General features: G+C 42.9%; 1 protein-coding gene across 2 annotated transcripts in view; it reads right to left on the reverse strand.

Annotated features, from left to right (window-relative positions):
* Positions 1–7,140: 7,140 nt before the first annotated feature.
* Positions 7,141–20,561, reverse strand: part of ptpmt1 (protein tyrosine phosphatase mitochondrial 1) — a 40,642-nt gene continuing 27,221 nt past the window's right edge. For both annotated transcript variants that reach the window (XM_060911207.1, XM_060911203.1), the window contains one exon: positions 7,141–9,343. In XM_060911207.1, coding sequence (XP_060767190.1) covers positions 9,206–9,343 — 138 coding nt within the window. In that variant the 3' untranslated portion in view covers positions 7,141–9,205. The remainder of the gene's footprint in view (positions 9,344–20,561) is intronic.

Below are 20,561 nucleotides of genomic sequence, written 5' to 3' on the forward strand. Positions count from 1 at the left end.
AAGATATGTAGGCAATGCTGGTTAAGTTGAGAAAATAAGAGGAGGTAATGAAAGGGGGGGAAAAAGTCAGGAGATACTTTTCTTGGGGCAAGTTTGATCAGATAAGACAGTTTAACACAACCCAAATACATGCAATGCGAGTGGTAAGATGGTGGCGAGATAGCTTCACTCTGTAGTGTTGTCCGAATGTATAATGAAAATTATTACACTCTATATAGCAGACTCATAGTATCCCACAATGCACCATGAAAAGTAGTGTACAACCGATGGTCACTAACCAAGCAATATATACCATCCTGCATTGTGGTCGTGCTGAAAGAACAAAAAAAAAAGTGGGTGGTGGGGTGGTGAATGGACATAGGAAGAAACACATTATAAAAGGATATTCAAGTACAATTAAAAATAGTAAGAGAATAGAAAGTAAGCTAAAATAGAATAAGACAGATGAAATACAAGAATAAAAGTTACAGTGCAGAGCCAGGAATTAATCAAAAGCCTCAAATTTGATTTAATAAAAGGCAGCGGCAAAGAAGAAAATATTCAGCCTTGATTTAAAAGAACTGAAAGGTGTAGCAGACACAAAGTACTTTGTATTTATTAATGTGGGAAATACGCTCAGTATAATATGTATTTATCATAGAAATACATGCATGTATTTATTATTTTGAAAATCCACCAGCTAACTTATCTGGCATGTTTTAATTGTGCGACAATAATGACATAAATAATTGCATGACCGAGTAGTGTCCGAAAGTGTTTTTTCATTTTACTAATGAGCTCACTATATAGTCCTCTATATAGTAATTCCCTATATACTGAGTAGGGAGTAGTGACTGAGTGAGTGATTTCAGACACAGGGAAGATTTTATATAGAGCTCAGTGATTGTACACTACTTTTCACGATGCATTGTGGGATACTACAAGTCCACTATATAGGCTGTAATAATTCTCACTGTACATTTGGACAGCACTACAAAATTGCGAACTCACTATATAGTCCACTATATAGTGAGTAGTAAGTGATTTCAGACACAGGGAAAAACTGATTGCGTCATTGACCGCCACCATGTTGGAGGATATACAATCAAACAATATGACATCTATAAACAGCGTTCCAAGTGATAACTTATTCGACTTATTTTAACTCATTGGATGGCCTTTCCAAGAAAAGGTACCAAGACTACAAATCAACAGAGGCAAAAATAATTTTCTGAAAGAAAACACAAACAAAAAACACTGTGGGTAGCTGGTAATGGAATATTTTTATATGCAGCAAAAGGCTCCCAAAGACTGGGTGTGCGTGTGTTCACCGCTTCAATGATTAGGCTTATTTTTACAGCCAAACGCTTGACACTCGGGCATCTTTAGGGTTGTTTCCAACAATTTAGAAGTGATGTATCCACTAGATCTAGACCAGACTTGGAAAGTAATATGGTGGGTAGGTGACGTCACAATCTCAGATTCTCTTGTGTAATTTGTACTCAGAGCACAATATTTAAACGTCAAAGAGAGTAAGAGGTCGGTGTCCAGGGATATTTTATTTTAAAAGAAAAACAAACCATACACAGAATACAGATACAAATATGAACAAGCGAACACTTGAGCATGCCTTGTATGGATATTATCTGGCAGTATAAAGGAGTTTATTTTTTGGGTTTTGTTTGATTGCTTTTGCGACCATACGACATTCGTTTACCACCACAGGGAATCTGACAGTAAACACAAGGCAATGTACCTCAAACACTTGATCACTGGACAATGAAATCTGTATATTTATTTACATAAGATAGATGGATTTTTATCCAGCGCTTATTTTTAATTTGCTTTTGAAAAAATAATGTGGGATTATTTACTAACACATTTTACAGAGAATATCGATTGAAAAAAATATATATATACAGGGCTCGAAATTTTTTTTTTTTCACCAGCCAGCCGGACTAGTTACCTTCCAAAGTAGCTAGCCAAACAGAAAATCAACTAACCAAAATTTGTTCATGTATCAATTTTACTTCTGTCAAAAATAACACAAAAGAGAGTAGTTACCATTGTTCATGACTAATGTGCATTTATTTCAAGACCCGAGTATTTTGATACTGTTGTTAACTACATAAATGAGAACAACACAGAGCACCATAATATCAACAAATAATAATAATAATATACTGGAAAACTTGGCAACTTGGTGTATGAGTATTGAAAACAAATATACTTACAGTGGTGCTTGAAAGTTTGTGAACCCTTTAGAATTTTCAATATTTCTGCATAAATATGACCTAAAACATCATCAGATTTTCACACAAGCCCTTAAAGTAGATAAAGAGAACCCAGTTAAACAAATATGAGAAAAATATTATACTTGGTCATTTATTTATCGAGGAAAATGATCCAATATTACATATCTGTGAGTGGCAAAGTATGCGAACCTCTAGGATAAGAAGTTAATTTGAAGGTGAAATTAGAGTCAGGTGTTTTCAATCAATAGGATGACAATCAGGTGTGAGTGGGCACCGTTTTATTTAAAGAACAGGGATGTATCAAAGTCTGATCTTCACAATACATGTTTGTGGAAGTGTATCATGGCACGAACAAAGGAGATTTCTGAGGACCTCAGAAAAAGTGTTGTTGATGCTCATCAGGCTAGAAAAGGTTAGAAAACCATCTCTAAAGAGTTTGGACTCCACCAGTCCACAGTCAGACAGATTGTGTACAAATGGAGGAAATTCAAGACTATTGTTACCCTCCCCAGGAGTGGTTGACCGACAAAGATCACTCCAAGAGCAAGACGTGTAATAGTCGGCAAGGTCACAAAGGACCCCAGGGTAACTTCTAAGCAACTGAAGGTCTCTCTCACATTGGCTAATGTTCACGTTTATGAATCCACCATCAGGAGAACACTGAACAACAGTGGTGTGCATGACAGAGTTGCAAGGAGAAAGCCACTGCTCTCCAAAAAGAACATTGCTGCTCATCTGCAGTTTGCTAAAGATCACGTGGACAAGCCAGAAGGCTATTGGAAAAATGTTTTGTGGACAGATTAGACCAAAATAGAACTTTTGGTTTAAATGAGAGGTGAGATGTTTGGAGAAAGGAAAACACTGCATTCCAGCATAAGAACCTTATCCCATCTGTGAAACATGGTGGTGGTAGTATCATGGTTTGGGCCTGTTTTGCTGCATCTGGGCCACGACGGCTTGCCATCATTAATGGAACAATGAATTCTGAATTATACCAGCGAATTCTAAAGGAAAATGTCAGGACATCTGTCCATGAACTGAATCTCAAGAGAAGGTGGGTCATGCAGCAAGACAACGACCCTAAGCACACAAGTCGTTCTACCAAAGAATGGTTAAAGAAGAATAAAGTTAATGGTTTGGAATCGCCAAGTCAAAGTCCTGACCTTAATCCAATCAAAATGTTGTGGAAGGACCTGAAGCGAGCAGTTCATGTGAGGAAACCCACCAACATTCCAGAGTTGAAGCTGTTCTGTACGGAGGAATGGGCTAAAATTCCTCCAAGCCGGTGTGCAGGACTGATCAACAGTTACCGCAAACGTTTAGTTGCAGTTATTGCTGCACAAGGGGGTCACACCAGATACTGAAAGCAAAGGTTCACATACTTTTGCCACTCACAGATATGTAATATTGGATCATTTTCCTCAATAAATAAATGACCAAGTATAATATTTTTGTCTCGTTTGTTTAACTAGGTTCTCTTTATCTACTTTTAGGACTTGTGTGAAAATCTGATGTTTTAGGTCATATTTATGCAGAAATATAGAAAATTCTAAAGGGTTCACAAACTTTCAAGCACCACTGTACTATCATGACCATAGCACCCAAAATATGTCAACATCAACTTGAAAAAATGTAATTATTCCATAAAAATCGTATCGCAGCCAAGGCCTTCCCTGCTCCCACGTTTGCTTATAAGTCCTTTGTCGGTTCTCCTCTTCAGACCGAGGTCGCTTTGTCCCCGTCTCTGGCGGTTTCTGTACACCTTTCAGAAAATTCCACATCGCAACGTAGCTTTGGCAGATGTAGATGTAAACAACAACAAAAACACGTGTCTAAATGGGCGATAATGTGGCCACATCTATTGAATTTGATAACGTGATGTGGCAGCGGGGGCGTGGCCAAGCATCGGTCTGTGTATGGAGGGCGGAGTCAGGGAAGGTAAGTGGTGGAATCATTGCACCTGATGGGGATTAACCTGTGTTTGTGTGTCTTCCCCAGTGACCGCGCCCTTTCAAAGGAGAGGAGAGCAGAGAAAGGGAGCTCTCTCTCCCCAACCAGAACACGTGTGTGTGTGTGTGTGTGCGCGTGCGCGCACACGCGGCTGGGAAGGGATAAAAGGCTGAAAAGCTAGCAATAAATAGTTCATTGAGAACTCGGTTCTGGCCTGCCGTGCTTCTGTGCTCCACCCACCTGGTCCAATACTACACGTGATTACCGCAATATTCAACGAGATGCATTATATGCATGCGCAGTAGTGGAAAAACCGACAGCCTGACTCGTACACGATATGATTCGGAATTCTTCGGTAGTTTCCGTCCTACCGATAAACACATCGATTAACACAGACATGGCACGGCGGCTTTAGTTGATGGTGTGTCTGAATCTTCGCTTCATATTTTTTTTATTTTCAACTAGCCAGCCGGGCTGGCTAGTGACAGGAATTACCCGCCAAATGAAAAATTAAGTTGCCTCGGGCGACCGGACCACCGCAAATTTCGAGCCCTGAGATATATATATATATATATATATATATATATATATATATATATAAATAAAACTTTTGTTTTTAAAAATAATCAGGGAACATATCTGTACATTGTATGCTTTTTTTTTTTTAAACCTGAACAATTTCTAACTCTGCACACTCGTGTAAATATAATTATCATATAGTTCAATAGAAATTATGAACATCTTTCCTTTGTTTTAGATAATCTAAAACTATTGCGGATCAATATCATTTAGTTCTTATATCCGATGATATTCAATCATAACGATATAACAATGATCTAAAGTGAAAGCACTGGTTCACTGATGTCCACCAGGCACCCAACAGAGTTACACCATAATAAATGTCATGGTGTTTCTGGTGCATGGCATGTGGTGTCAAAGAAAAGAATAACTATGTATTTGTAACTGCGATGTGCATCTCGTTATTGGTATCACTGTCACAAAACAATACAGCAATTTATTGATGCAAAATACACAACACTACACACTGTGATGGTTCATATATGTGGCAGCGAGGGCTGTGAACGGCAAGGAGTCAGGTTGAAGCAGCAGATAATGTGAGGAGTTACACCCGTGTCTAATTACTGGCTGTCTATTAATGTGTGTCTCTGTATGCCTTGCAGATGGTCAGTAACAAGAGAGTGTGAGCTGTGTATTTCATGTGTTTGTACATGTACATTACTCACTAAAAAAATAAACATTAAAAATAAAGCGCACCTTGAACTGTCGTGCCTGTTCCCAGTTCCTCACTGCCACAACTCAGGAAGGTGGTACAATATGCTATTATTATACATACAGGATACTTTTTCCATGGAGTAAAAACATGTATTCTATTCCCTTCTAGCGGGTTTCATTCATTTGGTTTGACAGCATGCAATATTGTTAGCATATCGCTTATCCTACATGTATTACGTCACTCTACCCAATGGAGAATGAGCATTGAATATGGTTTACAGTATTGCATGGTTGTTGAGACAACATGACGTCACACTTCGGAGATGTAAAACTTCCACGCTAGCAAACAACTATGACAATTTGTAAACAAACATGACCGCCAGGTTTGCTTTGTTAAACACGGAAGATTTTAAGAGAATTTGGGAAGAGAAAGATGTGTTGAACACCTGAAAGGAATATGTATTAATAATAATGGCTTTTTTTTGTGGTAAATCAGATATACTCCATTCAACTACTCGTCTTCGACTCATTGAGTATCATGCTAGCTGAATGGAATAGATCCAATAGACCACTCAACGCCAGCCAATATTATTTAATTATTATACATACTGGCCACTTTTTCCATGGAATAAAAACATTTATTTTTTTCGTGGTCCGGTTTCCATCAAATCGCGCGCTCCGATTGGCTCGCGAGGGGTCTGGAATCCTACGATATGGACCCCGGTTACGAACCTTTGGCAACTTGCTCATTCACAACAACAAAAAACATAGTAGCAATTTTGTGTCAACATTTTTTTCGCATTTCTCAGGATAATAGCATTAATTTTACAGCATGGATAGCAATAATGACAGTGTTCACAGCAAAAGCGAGTTTTACTACCCTGATGAAGACGAAATAAAAGAAAACATTTCAGGAGAAAGCCGAAACCCTGTAACTGTTGCTAATGCGGAGCAAATCCAACAGTTTATTGAGGAGCAAAGGGCAGAAAATACAACAAAAGACGACCTACGACCTCAATGTCTTTGGGAAGTTCTGTCGAAACCTAAATGAAGGTCGAAAGGTGGAAGACATACCTGGCGAAGAACTAAACATGTTTCTGTGCAACTTTTTCATGTCCGCAACAAAGAAAAACGGTGATGTGTACGAGCTGTCCTCACTCATGTCTTTCCAGAGAAGTATCCAGTGCTATCTGAATCAGGTTTGTTCTAAATATAGTTTCCCTTTTGGACGCTCTCATTTTCTGTTAGAATTTGGTGAAGAAAAAAAAAAATTATTTACCAGCTTAAGGTTGGTCCATATCGTGAAATACTGTGACCTCGGCCTTGAAAATACTGACCTCGGCCTAGAGACCTTGGTCAGTATTTTCAAGACCTCGGTCACGGTATTTCACGATACGGACCTCCCCGCTCATAAATAACATGTATGTATTCTATTCCCTTCTAGTGGGTTTATTGATGGCATGCAATATTCTCATATTGCTTATCCTCCATATATTATGCCACTCTCCCCAATGGAGAATGAGCGTGCAATATTGTTATAATATTGTACGTTGTCAAGACAACACGACATCACACGTCAGAACTCATGTGAAGATCCAATGACAAAACTTTTTTGCTGCTCATGCACACAATCATTTCTTTATCAGCTGGGTAAAAGAGAAGATCAAGCTAATCCAGTGCTAGATTTAAACACTAAATAAATAAACTGGAAACTGAAGACACATTGAACATCTGAAAGGCTACCAAAACTTTATTATATATTCTTCACGCATATTTACAAGTGAAAAACTGTTGGTATCAACAGACATCGAAAAACTGGAAAAGACACACGTCGGAGATGTAAAACTGCCACACTAGCGAGTGATTAAACAAACATGGATATGAGGTTTGCGTCGTTAAAAGCGGAAGATTTTTGGCTGCCAAGTCGTTCCGTTCTGTGTCGTTGTCCATGTTGATTTTAAAAGTAACTCCATAAATTTCACAGGGAAAATAATATTTGGCTTGACTGTGCTAACACTATGCTGGCTAGAAGGCAACTGGACTGTGGCGCTAACAGCACCGAGTTGCGGGTAAGCTCGCATTGGCCTTCGCTAACGCTGTTGCTGAATGCTACTCCGGCTAGAAGGGAATTGGACTGCCATGCTAACAGCACCAACTCGCAAGTAAGCTTGTGTTGGTCTTTGAGAATGCGGATATGAAGAGTGTATTATTATAATAATAATAAAATATTGGCTGGCTTTTTTTCGTGGTCTATCAGATATATTCAATTCAGCTAGCATGATATTGACCAAGTTGAAGACGAGTTCAGCATCATGCTAGCTGAATCGAATATATCTGATAGACCACTCAAAGCCAGCCAATATTATTTAAATATTATTCTATTCAGGTTGACTTTGTGCCTTTGCAAATATTTTGCTTTGCTTTTAGGCAATGCCTAAATGACGCGGTACGCGGTGGTCCGGATCACCGTATTTTCCATACAAAACGAGGGCATTAATTAATTATTTTTCCTGGATTGTGGTCCGGTTCACCGTATGCTGTATTATATTACGATATAAATAAAAACTTACCAAAATCATACTGTGTTTGTCATTTAATACGAGTTTTTTTTACAAAGTCGTACATCATTTGTTATTTTTTCTCAAACCGGAAGAGAAATGCATGCGTAAAACACACGCGCAATAAAAGATACCAGTTCTAACGCATGTAAAAAAGCGGGAGCTGCCACGAGGGAAGTGAAAAATAATTTTACCAACTTTCGTCATTATGTCTCAGGGTGGTTATGAACAGCTTCTAAGGAATAAGAAAAAATGTGCTAGAGACTACAAAGCAACAGAAGAAAGGGCAAAGGAAAGAATTTATTCTAAATTAGGGGAAGAAGTAGCTGAAAATTTAAAATTTGTCTTCTGAACTTGGTGGTCCGGACCACACCTGAAAACGGCGTGGTCCGGACCACAACGGTAGTCCGGACCACCGCGTACCGCGTCAAATATCTATGTTATGCAAAAAAAGACATTAATAATGAATGAACTACAGCTACAATTATGCAAAGCTCCTGTATACATGAACAGTCTATACTAAGACATGTTCTAAAATATTTAATAGCTTTGACATTTAACATACAAGTATAAAGAAAAGACATTTTCTGCATTGGTGTGGAAAGTCACATAAATACATATATGTGCATAAATTAACACAGTTTCAGAAAAGTCTTTTTAATGCCAGCATCAGACTACACATATTCAGACCAATTTTGACATGATTTTGTTGTGTCCAACACATTTCCGGGGTTGGATCTGCCAGAACACTGAAAGGGCTTTGTAACATGACAATCAAAGAACAGCGATGTGGAGTTAGGGTGTTGTGGTGGCGTCCCTGATACCACACTGGTATTCTTCAATTATGTCATGCTACAAAGCCCATGTAGCATGACAGCATTTTTGCATTTTCTTACCTAGTGACAACACCTATGCTATATTCCTTGATAACTGTGACCAACAATTTCTTGACCCTCCTCCCAGCTGACACGCAAGGACACGAACAATGGTTGGTTAGAGTCAAACATGTAGTGTTGCCAGTGTCCTGACCAAGACATGGCAAAAATCTATGGCACTAGGATTGTCACCATATCAGATTAGGCATTGTGAAAGACAAATCACGTGTACTCTGATCCCAGCATAACCCAGGGACTTAGCAAAATTTGCAAAAAAAACAGCTTAGACCAGAAAAAAACACATGCTGATTGCAAACAAGCCACCGGCTAGACCAAAGGAACACAGATCTTTGTATTATACACAGCATGAATCTGGTCCACACACTTGCTGGTAATACTTGTCTAGCATGTCACGCTGGGCAGAGCGGATCAGTATGTGTGGCCGGACAGCTGCAAGCATGTTACAGGCCTTGTCTGGGCTCCAGCAGTGAATCTACACACAAAGAGAAAAAAAAAAACAGAAACAGATGATAGCAATAACATACATCATGTCACATACAGCACTGTGGAAATGTACTTCAAAGAAAATAAAAATTTATGTCACATGATCTAGAGTGATATAAAATTGATTAGTCTGTGAATTCTGACAGGGTGAATTCTGAGCAAGTTCCTTAACTCTCTCTGGTCAAGGGGAACTGTATCATGGCTGACCCTGTGCTTTGACCGTCTGTTCTCAACAAGAAATATGTTTTAAAAAAATAAAAAAATTAAAATTTCACTGTGGATTGAAACATACACTATACATGTATATGCCTATAAAATACGTCCTTTAAAAGTAACTACCTGACCATCACACCAATACCACTCCCTTCACTGGAACTAAGCTGGCCAAACCTGTTTCATCATGACAATGCCCCATGCACAAAGTGAGGTCCATAAAGACATGGTGTGCCAAAGTTGATATGGAAGAGCCTGAGCCCTGACCTCAACCCCACTGAATGCCTTTGGGATGAATTGGAAAGCTGACAGTCCCAGACCTTCTCATTTGACAACAGTCCCCAATCTCACTAATGAGATTGTGGCTTGTGGCTGAATAAGCACAAATCCCCACAACCATGATCCCACGATCCAAAATCTTGGAGAATATCTTCCAAGAAAGTTGGATGCTGTCATAGCAACCGGGGCCCCCCCCCCCCCCCCGGTTGCTATGACAGCATCCAACTTTCTTGGAAGATATTCCAAGAAACACGACACACACGAGACACAAATATGTTAGTACCCATGAATTTGAAATGGATGCACATATGGATGTTATGGTCAGGTGTCCACATACATTTGGCCATATATAGTATTCATCCATTATACATTAATTTATCCATTCATTATCTACACCAATTATCAGTTTGGGTCATGGGGAAGCTGGAATCAATCCCAGCTGACTTCAGGTAAAAGGCAGGTTACACCCTGGGTAGGTTGCTGTGGATGCATAGGTATGGTCAAGCATCACGTTGTGAATGGAGAGCAAAGCCATGAAAGAATGGAGAGCAAAGCAATCACATCTAAGATTGATTAACGGCGAAGTGTGTGTGTGTGTGTCTTGTGTTTCAGTGACAACCAAGGGCTTAAGAGGAGAGAAAGAGCTAAGAGGAGGACAAGGAAATTGAGATTAAGCACGGAGCTGTTTGTGCATGTTTCTATGAGACGTACAAGTTATAAAAATAGCTGAAAAGGAAAAAGTGAAGAGAAATAAAGTGAATCAAAAGTACCCCACCTGTCTCCATGCTTCAGTGCCCCAACATACCTGAAGTGCTACATTGGTGCCAAAACTAGGGACCTGAACTTGAAGCACTGTCATGGAGTCCTCACCCTTTGCGGACCTCGTCTATGCCCTTGCCACTGCTCACAAAAACCAATACCAAGCTCTTGTCATCATGTGCAAGGAACAGGACCAGTGCTTCCAAGCGCTGATCCAGACCCAGCTTGTCACCATGTGCACAGAGAAGGAACAGAGCTTCTAAGCATTGATCCAGGCTCCGGTGGGTGCTCTGGAGACTGATTACATCAGGGGGTACACCAGCAGCAGTCCCTGCATCGGCCATGGGCTTCCCACATCACCCTCACCAAAATGGGGCCTCAAGATGATCCAGAGGCATTCTTGGAACTCTTCAAGCAAGCTGCAGAGGTGTGGGGATGACTGGAAGACCAGCGATTGGCTCAGCTGCTCCTGTCTGGAGAGGCCCAGCTTGTGGCATAGCAGCTGCTCACCAACAATATGCTAGAGTATGGGCCATCCTGCCAATTTCCCCTCCCCTTATGTCTCCATTTCTTCTACCTCCCAGGTGAGTCAATAGCCGAGCTGCAATTGCAAAAGTGAGGAGCAGTGGAGAGAGCCTGGACACCAAGACCAGCGCCACATGTACATGACGGAGGTGGGGGTGTTGGTCCCCCTCACACCACAGACCCCCACCAATCGAGTTGGAATGTACTACCTACTCATGAGTATCAAAGTGGGAACATACCATGCGTTAATGGATTCATGGTGTAAACAGATCTCCATCCACCTGATTCAAGACAAGGCACTGGGGGCAGCATGTGTGGTGAAGGTAGGGTGTGTGCACGGGGATAGTCACAAATACCCTCTGGTGTCTGTCAGAATCAAATGTGACCCCTCACCGAATCCAGGGACACATGTTGGCCAAAACGAATCAGAGATAATCGCAAAAGAAGCGGTTTTTTTTCGAAATTTGTGATTTTTGTTTTTTTCCATCATGTGCAAGTTGAGATCTTGAGTGCAATCAGTATTTCAGATAATAGATTTTGTTGGAAAAGCATACATTTTTTTGTTGCAAATTGTCTCGTTTTTGTCAGGACTGTAGCCTGCTGGGGGGGTGTGGGTAAATTACCATATGGGCCATTCACATGATGATTTAAGTCTTTTTTTTTTTCGCGAATCAGCTGTATGATGCGAGTTGAGCGCATGGCTACTTAACCTGCATACAGGCGTGTAATTTCACTATGGAATGAGGAAGCTAAACAGAGCGCAGAGGAGCTGAAACACCGCGAAGCAAACAGACACACGGTATTTACATCGGACATAACCATTTCTAGCAAAAAAAACCCCGCAACCTCGTTTTCCAGATTGAATGGAATACTTGAATGATCGGATGATACACGGACCGTTCTAGGATTACATTCCATCGGAGGCATTGGTGTGTGCAAGGCGCCGTTTCTCTTTCTGATGGGGTAAGTTTATTAATCTAAGGCTGTGTGGTTATTTTTGCATGTAACGGAGAGTGTTGTGGTTTGGTTAAGCCTAGCTCACAACCGGACGTACGATTTTTTGGCCGTGCGATTTTTGGCGTTTCCCAAATCACTGCGGTTTTTTTTTTTTGTTCACAGAGAAAGATGCGCGTTGGCCGCAAGTTTGTCTTGCAACCTGAAAAAAATGTAAGCGCCCGTAGAGTTTGTTTGACATGACAAAGAACCTCTGCGGCCAGTCTACGGCTCGAAAATCAGCACATCACACGCGCGCTCTCGTGCGTTTCATGCGCGCTCTCGTGCGTTTCTTGCGTTTTTTGCATGTAGACTGGCCGTAGGAGCACGGTACGGCCGGTTGTGACCGAGGCTTTACATGAAACTAGTGTTGTGTTAGTTGTGTCATCATTGTGCTATCTTTCTTTCTTACGGTGTGAGTAATTTTTCAACCACAAAACGTTAAAGTATACTTTAGGACTTATTTTTGTACTTCATAATTGTGTTGGGCATACTTTGCATGGAAGGAAAATTGACGTGGTGATCTCTGTTTACATGAAAGTAGCATTGTGTTAGCTAGTAGGGGGTAGAGCTTTCCTTAATATCATGCAAATGAGCACCATTATGTGCCCGCCCTACACCCAGAGTAGCTGAGATGGAAAACTTTGAGGGCGATTTTCTCCCTTTCCTGTTTTAAGAAGTATACACTTTCAAAAGGCCACACATTCTTCAAATATTGTCAGATCTCCACATGGAAGGCATCATTGGAAAGCTTAGAAACTGTACTTTCTGAATCTGTCAATAACTCAAAACGCCCCCGGGCAGACATGTGTCCCTGGATTCTGTTTTCTGACACAAATATTGGACAGAAAATCATAGTGTAGAGGTGGCAGTTAATCCCTGCCTCATCCATTTGCTGATTTTGGGAACAAATTGGCTGGGGCTTAAAATACTCCGGAAGCACCTGTTTGCAGATGGCTCCAGTGGTAGTTGGACATGGTGTGGGATATGCACAGTATTGGTTAGGGAGATGGTTCCAGGGCCATCTACATCAGCTCCACATCAGGGAAACACAGAGGGTGGGGAGGGCCCCACCTGGATTCCACCTGGATTCCAGGTGGATCCCACCCCTCCACCGGGATTCCATCCATTATCTGTAGCCGCTTATCCTGTACAAGGTCACAGACAAGCTGGAGCCTATCCCAGCTGACTATGGGCGACAGGCGGGGGACACCCTGGGCAAGTCACCAGGTCCACCTGGATTCCCCTTGGGGATTTCCCAGCAAAGCAGTCATGCAATGCAACTCAAACACACTTTTGACCAAGTGAGACAATAGATGGTTAAAACCTCTAGCCTAATGTTGCACTTGCTCATCGGTACTCTTCAATTATTAAAGGAGATACACAGAACCTTTATTTTTAAATACATTTCTGAGTGGATAGTATCTCCATCCTTGACTCTTGTATGCTGCATAAATGGGAATTAAAAAAAAAAAAATTATATACGAGAGTTAAGATCGACCACGAAGTTGGCATTGGAGCTGCCCTGCTGAGCCAGCCAGCCCTGAGTGTGTGACGTCACAGTAGGAACCGGTTTTAAGGCCGAGGCCTTTGACAGCTATAGACCAAAATCATATAAATAAAAATTTATGGTGAAAGTAAGAAATACTGTTACCGACTTGCTCAACTAAGACTGATTTGACTTCATTGATTGTGGGCTGACTCTCATTAAAACAGGATAGAAGTTATAACTTATGCAACATACATGTACATGCATGCATTTTCACTGATAAAATGTAAAAGGCTAATTAAATAATCAGATGACCTGAGACAATCACATTTTGAAGCAAATTAAATAATCTTATACCAGTAACTTAAAGCATATATGCAGAACCATGGTCTCACTTAGTTTATAAATGCTTTGAGACCTCAAGAATGGCATAAGAACGGTTTTAAGTGTTAACAAAAAAAAATCTAATATAGTAATTTTTATGATTAAAATGATTCATATAGGTAGCGGTCTGAGTAAATGACCTTGACGTCCGTGATGTCACAGCAGGAAGGCTATCGGTCTCATCGCCATTTCTGCTATACTAAAACACAGAGCTGACTGCAACTCTGATCCTCCATTTTGAGCTAATTTATTGCCATGCCACGTAGAGGTGTTGCTGGTGGGTGCAGCAACATGACAGAAGGTGGATTTATGTTGCATTCATGGTCCAAGAATGTTCAAACAGCAAAGATTTGGCCGCGTTTTGCGAGAAATTCACGGATTGTGCGCCTACGAAGTGGTCTCTCCTCTGCTCTGCACATTTTACTAAGGACTTCTACAAAACCTCTGATCTGTTGAAGAGCGTTGGCTATAAGCTCGTACTGAAAGAGGGTGCAGTACCAACCATTAAGAAAAGAAGACTAAAAGAAAAAAGTACTTTCAGTTGCACCAGTTCTCCCAGAGTGTGAGCCGAGCAGTAATGGCGGAGTACTCCGCATGGAGAAGTGAGTGGATCAGTCGTCAGACTTCTCTGCTGGATATTCTCTGCCCCCCCATTTTTTCCTTTCTTCTCACCCCCTGCTGGATATACTTGCCTCAGCAGCAATATCTTGCCCTTACGTGGAAGAAGCAAATGAACGAAGAACTGAAAGTCAGATTGTTTCAAAACAAATCAGCCACAAGCTCGGCCTTCAAAAACGAGAACATAGACAGGTAAGACATGACTCATTTGGTTACATAACAAAAACACTTGTTTACCTGCGTTTAGACTAATACATGCAACTTGTATTCTGCATTTAAAGGTCCCCTTGCATCATTTTTTCATTAATTGTGCGGTGGTCTCTAGCTTGAATGAATGCCCTGTGAGCTGGTTTTGGTGAAAAAAAAAATGCTGTGGTTCTCCTGTTTCAGGCTGTTCTAGTTTGGTGGAGGAGTGAGTGGCGGGAGAACGACAGGATTTCAGCTCTTACTCATTAATATTCATGACATGTAAACGTATTACCTCTGATTGGCTAACAGCTATCAATAAACGTGTTACCTCTGATTGGCTAACAGCACTGTGACGCTACCTCCAGTGGGTCAGAACAAGCGGATGTGGGTGTCCTTGTAAAAACTGTTTCGATTGGCTATTATGGTCTCGACATCGATGTTTTGACCAATCACAATGTAGATGTGGCAGCGGGGGCGTGGCCAAGCATCGGTCTGTGAATGGAGGGCGGAGTCAGGGAAGGTAAGTGGCAGAATCACTGCACCTGACGGGAATTAACGTGTTTGTGTGTCTTCCCCAGTAACCGCGCCCTATAAGAGGAGAGGGAGAGCAGAGGAAGGGAGCTCTCTCCCCAACCAGAACGCTTGTGTGCACGCAAGACTGGGAGGGAGTCATTCATTCATTCATTTATTTAATTGAATACTCTCTGCAACAGCGGCTCTCATCAAAGCGCGAGGCACGGAGTGGAGCTCGCCTCGGGGTGTGTGGGGGGAATAATGTCCCCTGGCTGGGAGCTGACGGGCCCTGGCAGCGCCGGTTCGTTCAGGAGAGGGCAGGGGTCGCTGGCTGCCAAGTCTGGGGAGGCTGGGACCTAGGGTTAGGGTTAGGTGAATTATGTCCCGAGGCGCGGAGCTAGCCCGCCCTGGGAGCACTCTTTCGTTCAGGAGAGGGCAGAGGCTGCTGGCTGCCAAGTCTGGGGAGGCTGGGACCTCCCCTGCCCAAGTTACGAGTGTGCAAAGTCGGGCTGGAGCCGCCGTTAGAAACGAAACTGATGCGGAGCGCCGCGCCGCACCTTGGGGCGAATTATGACTCTCTCCTCGTACTTTCTTCCCTTGGGCGGTCGCAAGCCAAGGTGGGCGAGGCCATGAATACTAATTTTCGAAGTGACGTAACTTCGTATGGCTTTTTCTAATCCTCTCGTTTTTCCAACTGCTTTCTTTCATATGCTAATACAGGGAATGGGAGTAGAATTACATTTTCACATGCAGCATGCATATGCAACTAGGAGTGAACTATGGCATTTCAAAAAGAGCCAGTATTAAACGTTTTTGGTGGAAGGGCACCTTTAAGTTACCAGTATAAGATTATTAAATTTGCTTCAGAATGTGATCATCTCAGTTCATCTGATTATTTAATTAGCCTTTTACATTTTATCAGTAAAAATGCATGCATGTACATGTATGTTGCACAAGTTATAATGCCTATCCTGTTTTAATGAGAGAGTCACATGAGACTGTCAGTTCAATTCTATCCAATTCTCTAGACGGCTTTGTTCTCTCGCTTTATTTCATAAGGTGGGGGCCTCCGTGGCCGACGTGTTACTATCGGATTCACTTTGACGGTTCAAGCGGATATGGTTCTACAAGTATACCAATAGCATGTGTACACACTCCAATTTTAGGACTGTCACAGTCACAATGTATTACTATCTGAGGAATCTGAAGAATCTCCAATAAATTCGAATGAAGAGGCCATTGCAAGCACTCTTGCCTGCTGAGTCTGGCTTTGGGCTATAGCATCGGTTACTGCTGTGATGTCACCCACCCAGGGCTGGCTGGCTCAGCGGGGCAACTCGAATGCCAACTTTGCGGTCGATTTTAACTCATGTATTTTTTATTCCCAATTATGCAGTATACAAGAGTCAAGGATGGAGATACTATCCTTACAGTCTGTGTTTTCGCTTCTTGAAGACCGATCTTGTGGCCAATTGTTTTGAAACAATCTGACTTTCAGTTGTTTGTTCAGTTCTCTATTCATTTGCTTCTTCCACGTAAGGACGAGATATTGCTGCTGAGGCAAGCATATCCAGCAGAGAAATCAGATGGCTGGTCCACTCATTCTCCATTTTCTCCATACTGAGTACTCCGCCATTACTGCTCGGCTCAGGCAATTACTAAAACCTGGGACGTGACGTCATGGGTTTTAGCAACAACCGTGGGAAGGTCAATGCCTGAGTGATGAGTCCTGTCCTGTCCCGGGTTTTAGCAACAACTATCGGCTCACACTCTGGGAGAACTGGTGCAACTGAAATTACTTTCCTTGTAGTTTTCTTTTCCTTTAATTGTTGGTACTGCACCCCCTTTCAATACTAGCTTATAGCCAACGCTCCTCAACAGATCAGAGGTTTCGTACGAGTCTTCAGTAAAATGTGCGGAGCAGAGGAGAGACCACTTCATAGGTGCCCAATGTGCCCATGAACAACTCGCAAAATGTGTCCAAATCTTTTCAGTTTGAACATTCTTGGGCCATGAATGCAACATAAATCCACCTTCTGTTGTGTTGCTGCACCTGCCAGCAACACATCTACATGGCATGGCAATAAATTAGCTCAAAATGGAAGCTCGAAGTTGCAGTCAGCTTGGTGTTTTAGTATAGTGGAATTGGCGATGAGACCAGTAGCCTTCCTGTAGTGACGTCACAGATGTCAAGGTCATTCACTCAGACCGCTACCTATATGAATCATTTTAATCATAAAAATTACTATATTAGATTTATTGTTAACACTTAAATCTATTCCTATGTCATTCTTGAGGTCTCAAGGCATTTATAAACAAAAAGTGAGGCCATGGTTCTGCATATCTCCTTTAAGGATAGGCTGTATCAAATGACGTTGGATGCTCAGACACAGGAAGGGACAACCCAGGTGTTGGTTCCAAAGAGCCATAGGGATCTCCTGTTCCATGCAGCTCACCATAATCCCATGGATGGACACTTGGAGCAAGATAAAACACTGAACTGCCTCATGGCTCACTTCTATTGGCTGGGCACTTGTGACAACATTCGTAGGTGGTGTGTAACATGCTGTGAATGTCAGGTGGTAAATCCACCAGGTCACCCCAAAAATACCATTGCACTCTCCCTGACTGATCTCATTTGATCCATTACATCACACTGCATGAGGGCATCGCTTTTAGTCCTAGTGGATTATGCAATGCAATACAGTGAAGCCGTGCCACTGTGCAATATTTCTGCACGCTATATTGCAGAAGCACTGTTTAAAATTATGTTCCAATTTGGGATTCAGAAAGAAATTCTGACTGATCAGGGCAATACGTTTGTCAAACACACTTTGCAAATTTTACGAATGACTGGGGGTTAAATCAATTTGTACCAAAGTTTATCACCCACAGACAGACAGTTTGGTTGAACAGTTTAACCAAACACTGAAGAACATGATTCGTAACATTATGCAGGAAGACACTCGAAATCGGAACAAATGGCTTGAGCCCCTTTTGTTTGCAGTACGAGAGGTCCTGCAAGCCTCCACAGGGTTCTCCCCATTTGAATTATTGTATGGTCACAAATGTTGTGGCATCCTGGAGGTCAGCAGGGAAAACAGGGAGAAGGTACCTTCTAATAGTAAAAATAAAATTCAGTATATTCTTAATCTGCAAGAAAAACTGCGCACACACAGCCATATAACCCAGGAGAACTTGCGAAAGGCACAAGAACATTAATCCCAGAAATAAAGTGCTCATTTTATAACCACGTCAAACTTGAAATTACTTGCCAAGTGGTAAGAGCCCTGTAAGGTCACCCAGCGAGTCAGGGCTGTCAACTAAGAGGTAAAACGAATGGGCGGGTGGGGGGCACAGCAGATATACCACCTTAATCTGCTTAAATTATGGAACAAAGTGATCTCCACAGAGTTGGCAACAGTAGTCCCTGAGAAGGAGGAGCTGAGACTGGAGGCAAGTCCAAAAGCCTAATCCACCCTGGTTCCCTGTGGAGACCACCTCCTGCTGTTCCAACTTGTGGAAATTGTCAGTGCTCGACATGGGAATATTTGAGGAGTTGCACAGTGATTGGAGCAACCTAGTGGTTTTGGTCCCCAAAACCAATAGGTTGGTCCGATTCTGTATAGACTTTAGGAAAGTCAACACGTGTCTAAATTCAACACCTACCCACTGACTTGCATTGACAAAGTACGTGATTAGTTAGTCTGACAAAAAAAAAAAAAAAAAAAAAACTGACAGATTCCCTTAACACCATTATCCCATGAAAAAAACAGCCTTTTGCACTCCATTTGGTTTACACCAGTTCGTCAGCCTTCTGTTTGGATTGTTCAGAGGCTCTGCAACATTCCAGGGACTCATGGATAGAATCCTCCACCCACATACACTATGCAGCAGCTTCTCAATGACCATCATGTATAGCAATGACTGGCAGTGGCACATGCAACATCTGAGGGCTGTTCTGAAGTCGTTGAGATGTGTGGGGCTCACAACAAACCCAAAGATGTGTGCGACTGGGCAAGTTGAAGTATCTGGGTGTGGCAGCGGGGGCGTGGCCGAGTGTCAGTCTGTGAATGGAGGGCGAAGTCAGGGAAGGTGAGTGGTCATGTCACTACACCTGTTGTCAATTAACGTGTGTTTGTGCATCTCCTCCAGTGACCGTGCCCGATAAAAGGAGAGTCAGAGGGGAGGTCGGCGCCGAGGGCTTGCTTGTAGCCTGTGTGTGCGCGCATGTGCGCGCAAGCAAGAGAGAGTTTTGTGCTGAAAAGCAGCAATAAAGAAAAGAAATAAGAGACAAACAACCACCTGCCGTGCTTCTGTGCTCCACCCACATCAGGTTCTTTCTACAGTGGTGCTGAAACCCAGAAGAGTGCAGAAGGGAACAACCCCATGGAATCCTCACCGTTTAAGGAGCTGATCCATGCCCTCGCCACAGCCCAGCAGAACCAGCACCAAGCGCCGGTCGGCCTCCGGAAGGAGAAAGAACAACGGTTCAAAGCCTTGGTGCTGGCCCAACAAGAATCCAGTCAGATGTTCCGGCACCCGCTCGCATCGGCGGGGCCCACGACCGTCGGCGGAGTGGACCCTCTCCACCTCACCCTAATGAAGATGGGTCAGCATTATGATCCGGAGGCCTTCCTCACGCTCTTTGAGCAAGCAGCAGAGGCCTGAGGTTGGCCGGTCGACCAGCAAGTGGCGCGCCTCCTCCCCCTGCTGATGGGCGAGGCGCAACTGGCCATGCTGCAGCTCCCCACCGACAGCCGGCTCGTGTACGCTGACCTCCGGCGAGCCATCCTCCAGCGTGTCGGCCGCTCCCCAGAGCAACAACGGCAGCGCTTCCGTCAGCCAACCGTTCGTGGTCGGGCAACAACTCCGGGACACCTGCCGGCGGTGGCTGAGGGCAGACGACTGCGACGCCGAGGGAGTAATCGACCCGGTAACACTGGAGCAATTCGTTGCGCAATTTCTGGAAGGAACAGCGGAGTGGGTCCAGTGTCATCGCCCGGTGGTGCTAGACCAAGCTATCGAGCTGGCAAAGGACCACATGGTGGCAGTTCCGACAACAGGGAGGCGTGCCTCCTCTTCTCCTCTCTCTCTCTCCCTCCGCTTCCTATCCTCGCCCCGCTCCCCCCCAGCTGACCCACCGCACCCGTGGTGTCCTTCTGTTTTCCCCTTCCTTGTCGGTGTCTCCTTCCCCCCAGGTGAGTGATTCCCATAACACCGGTGCAGAGGGAGAGCCTGGGCC

The sequence above is a fragment of the Neoarius graeffei genome, chromosome 27 (assembly GCF_027579695.1).
Source record: "Neoarius graeffei isolate fNeoGra1 chromosome 27, fNeoGra1.pri, whole genome shotgun sequence".
NCBI classification, from domain to species: Eukaryota; Metazoa; Chordata; class Actinopteri; order Siluriformes; family Ariidae; genus Neoarius; species Neoarius graeffei.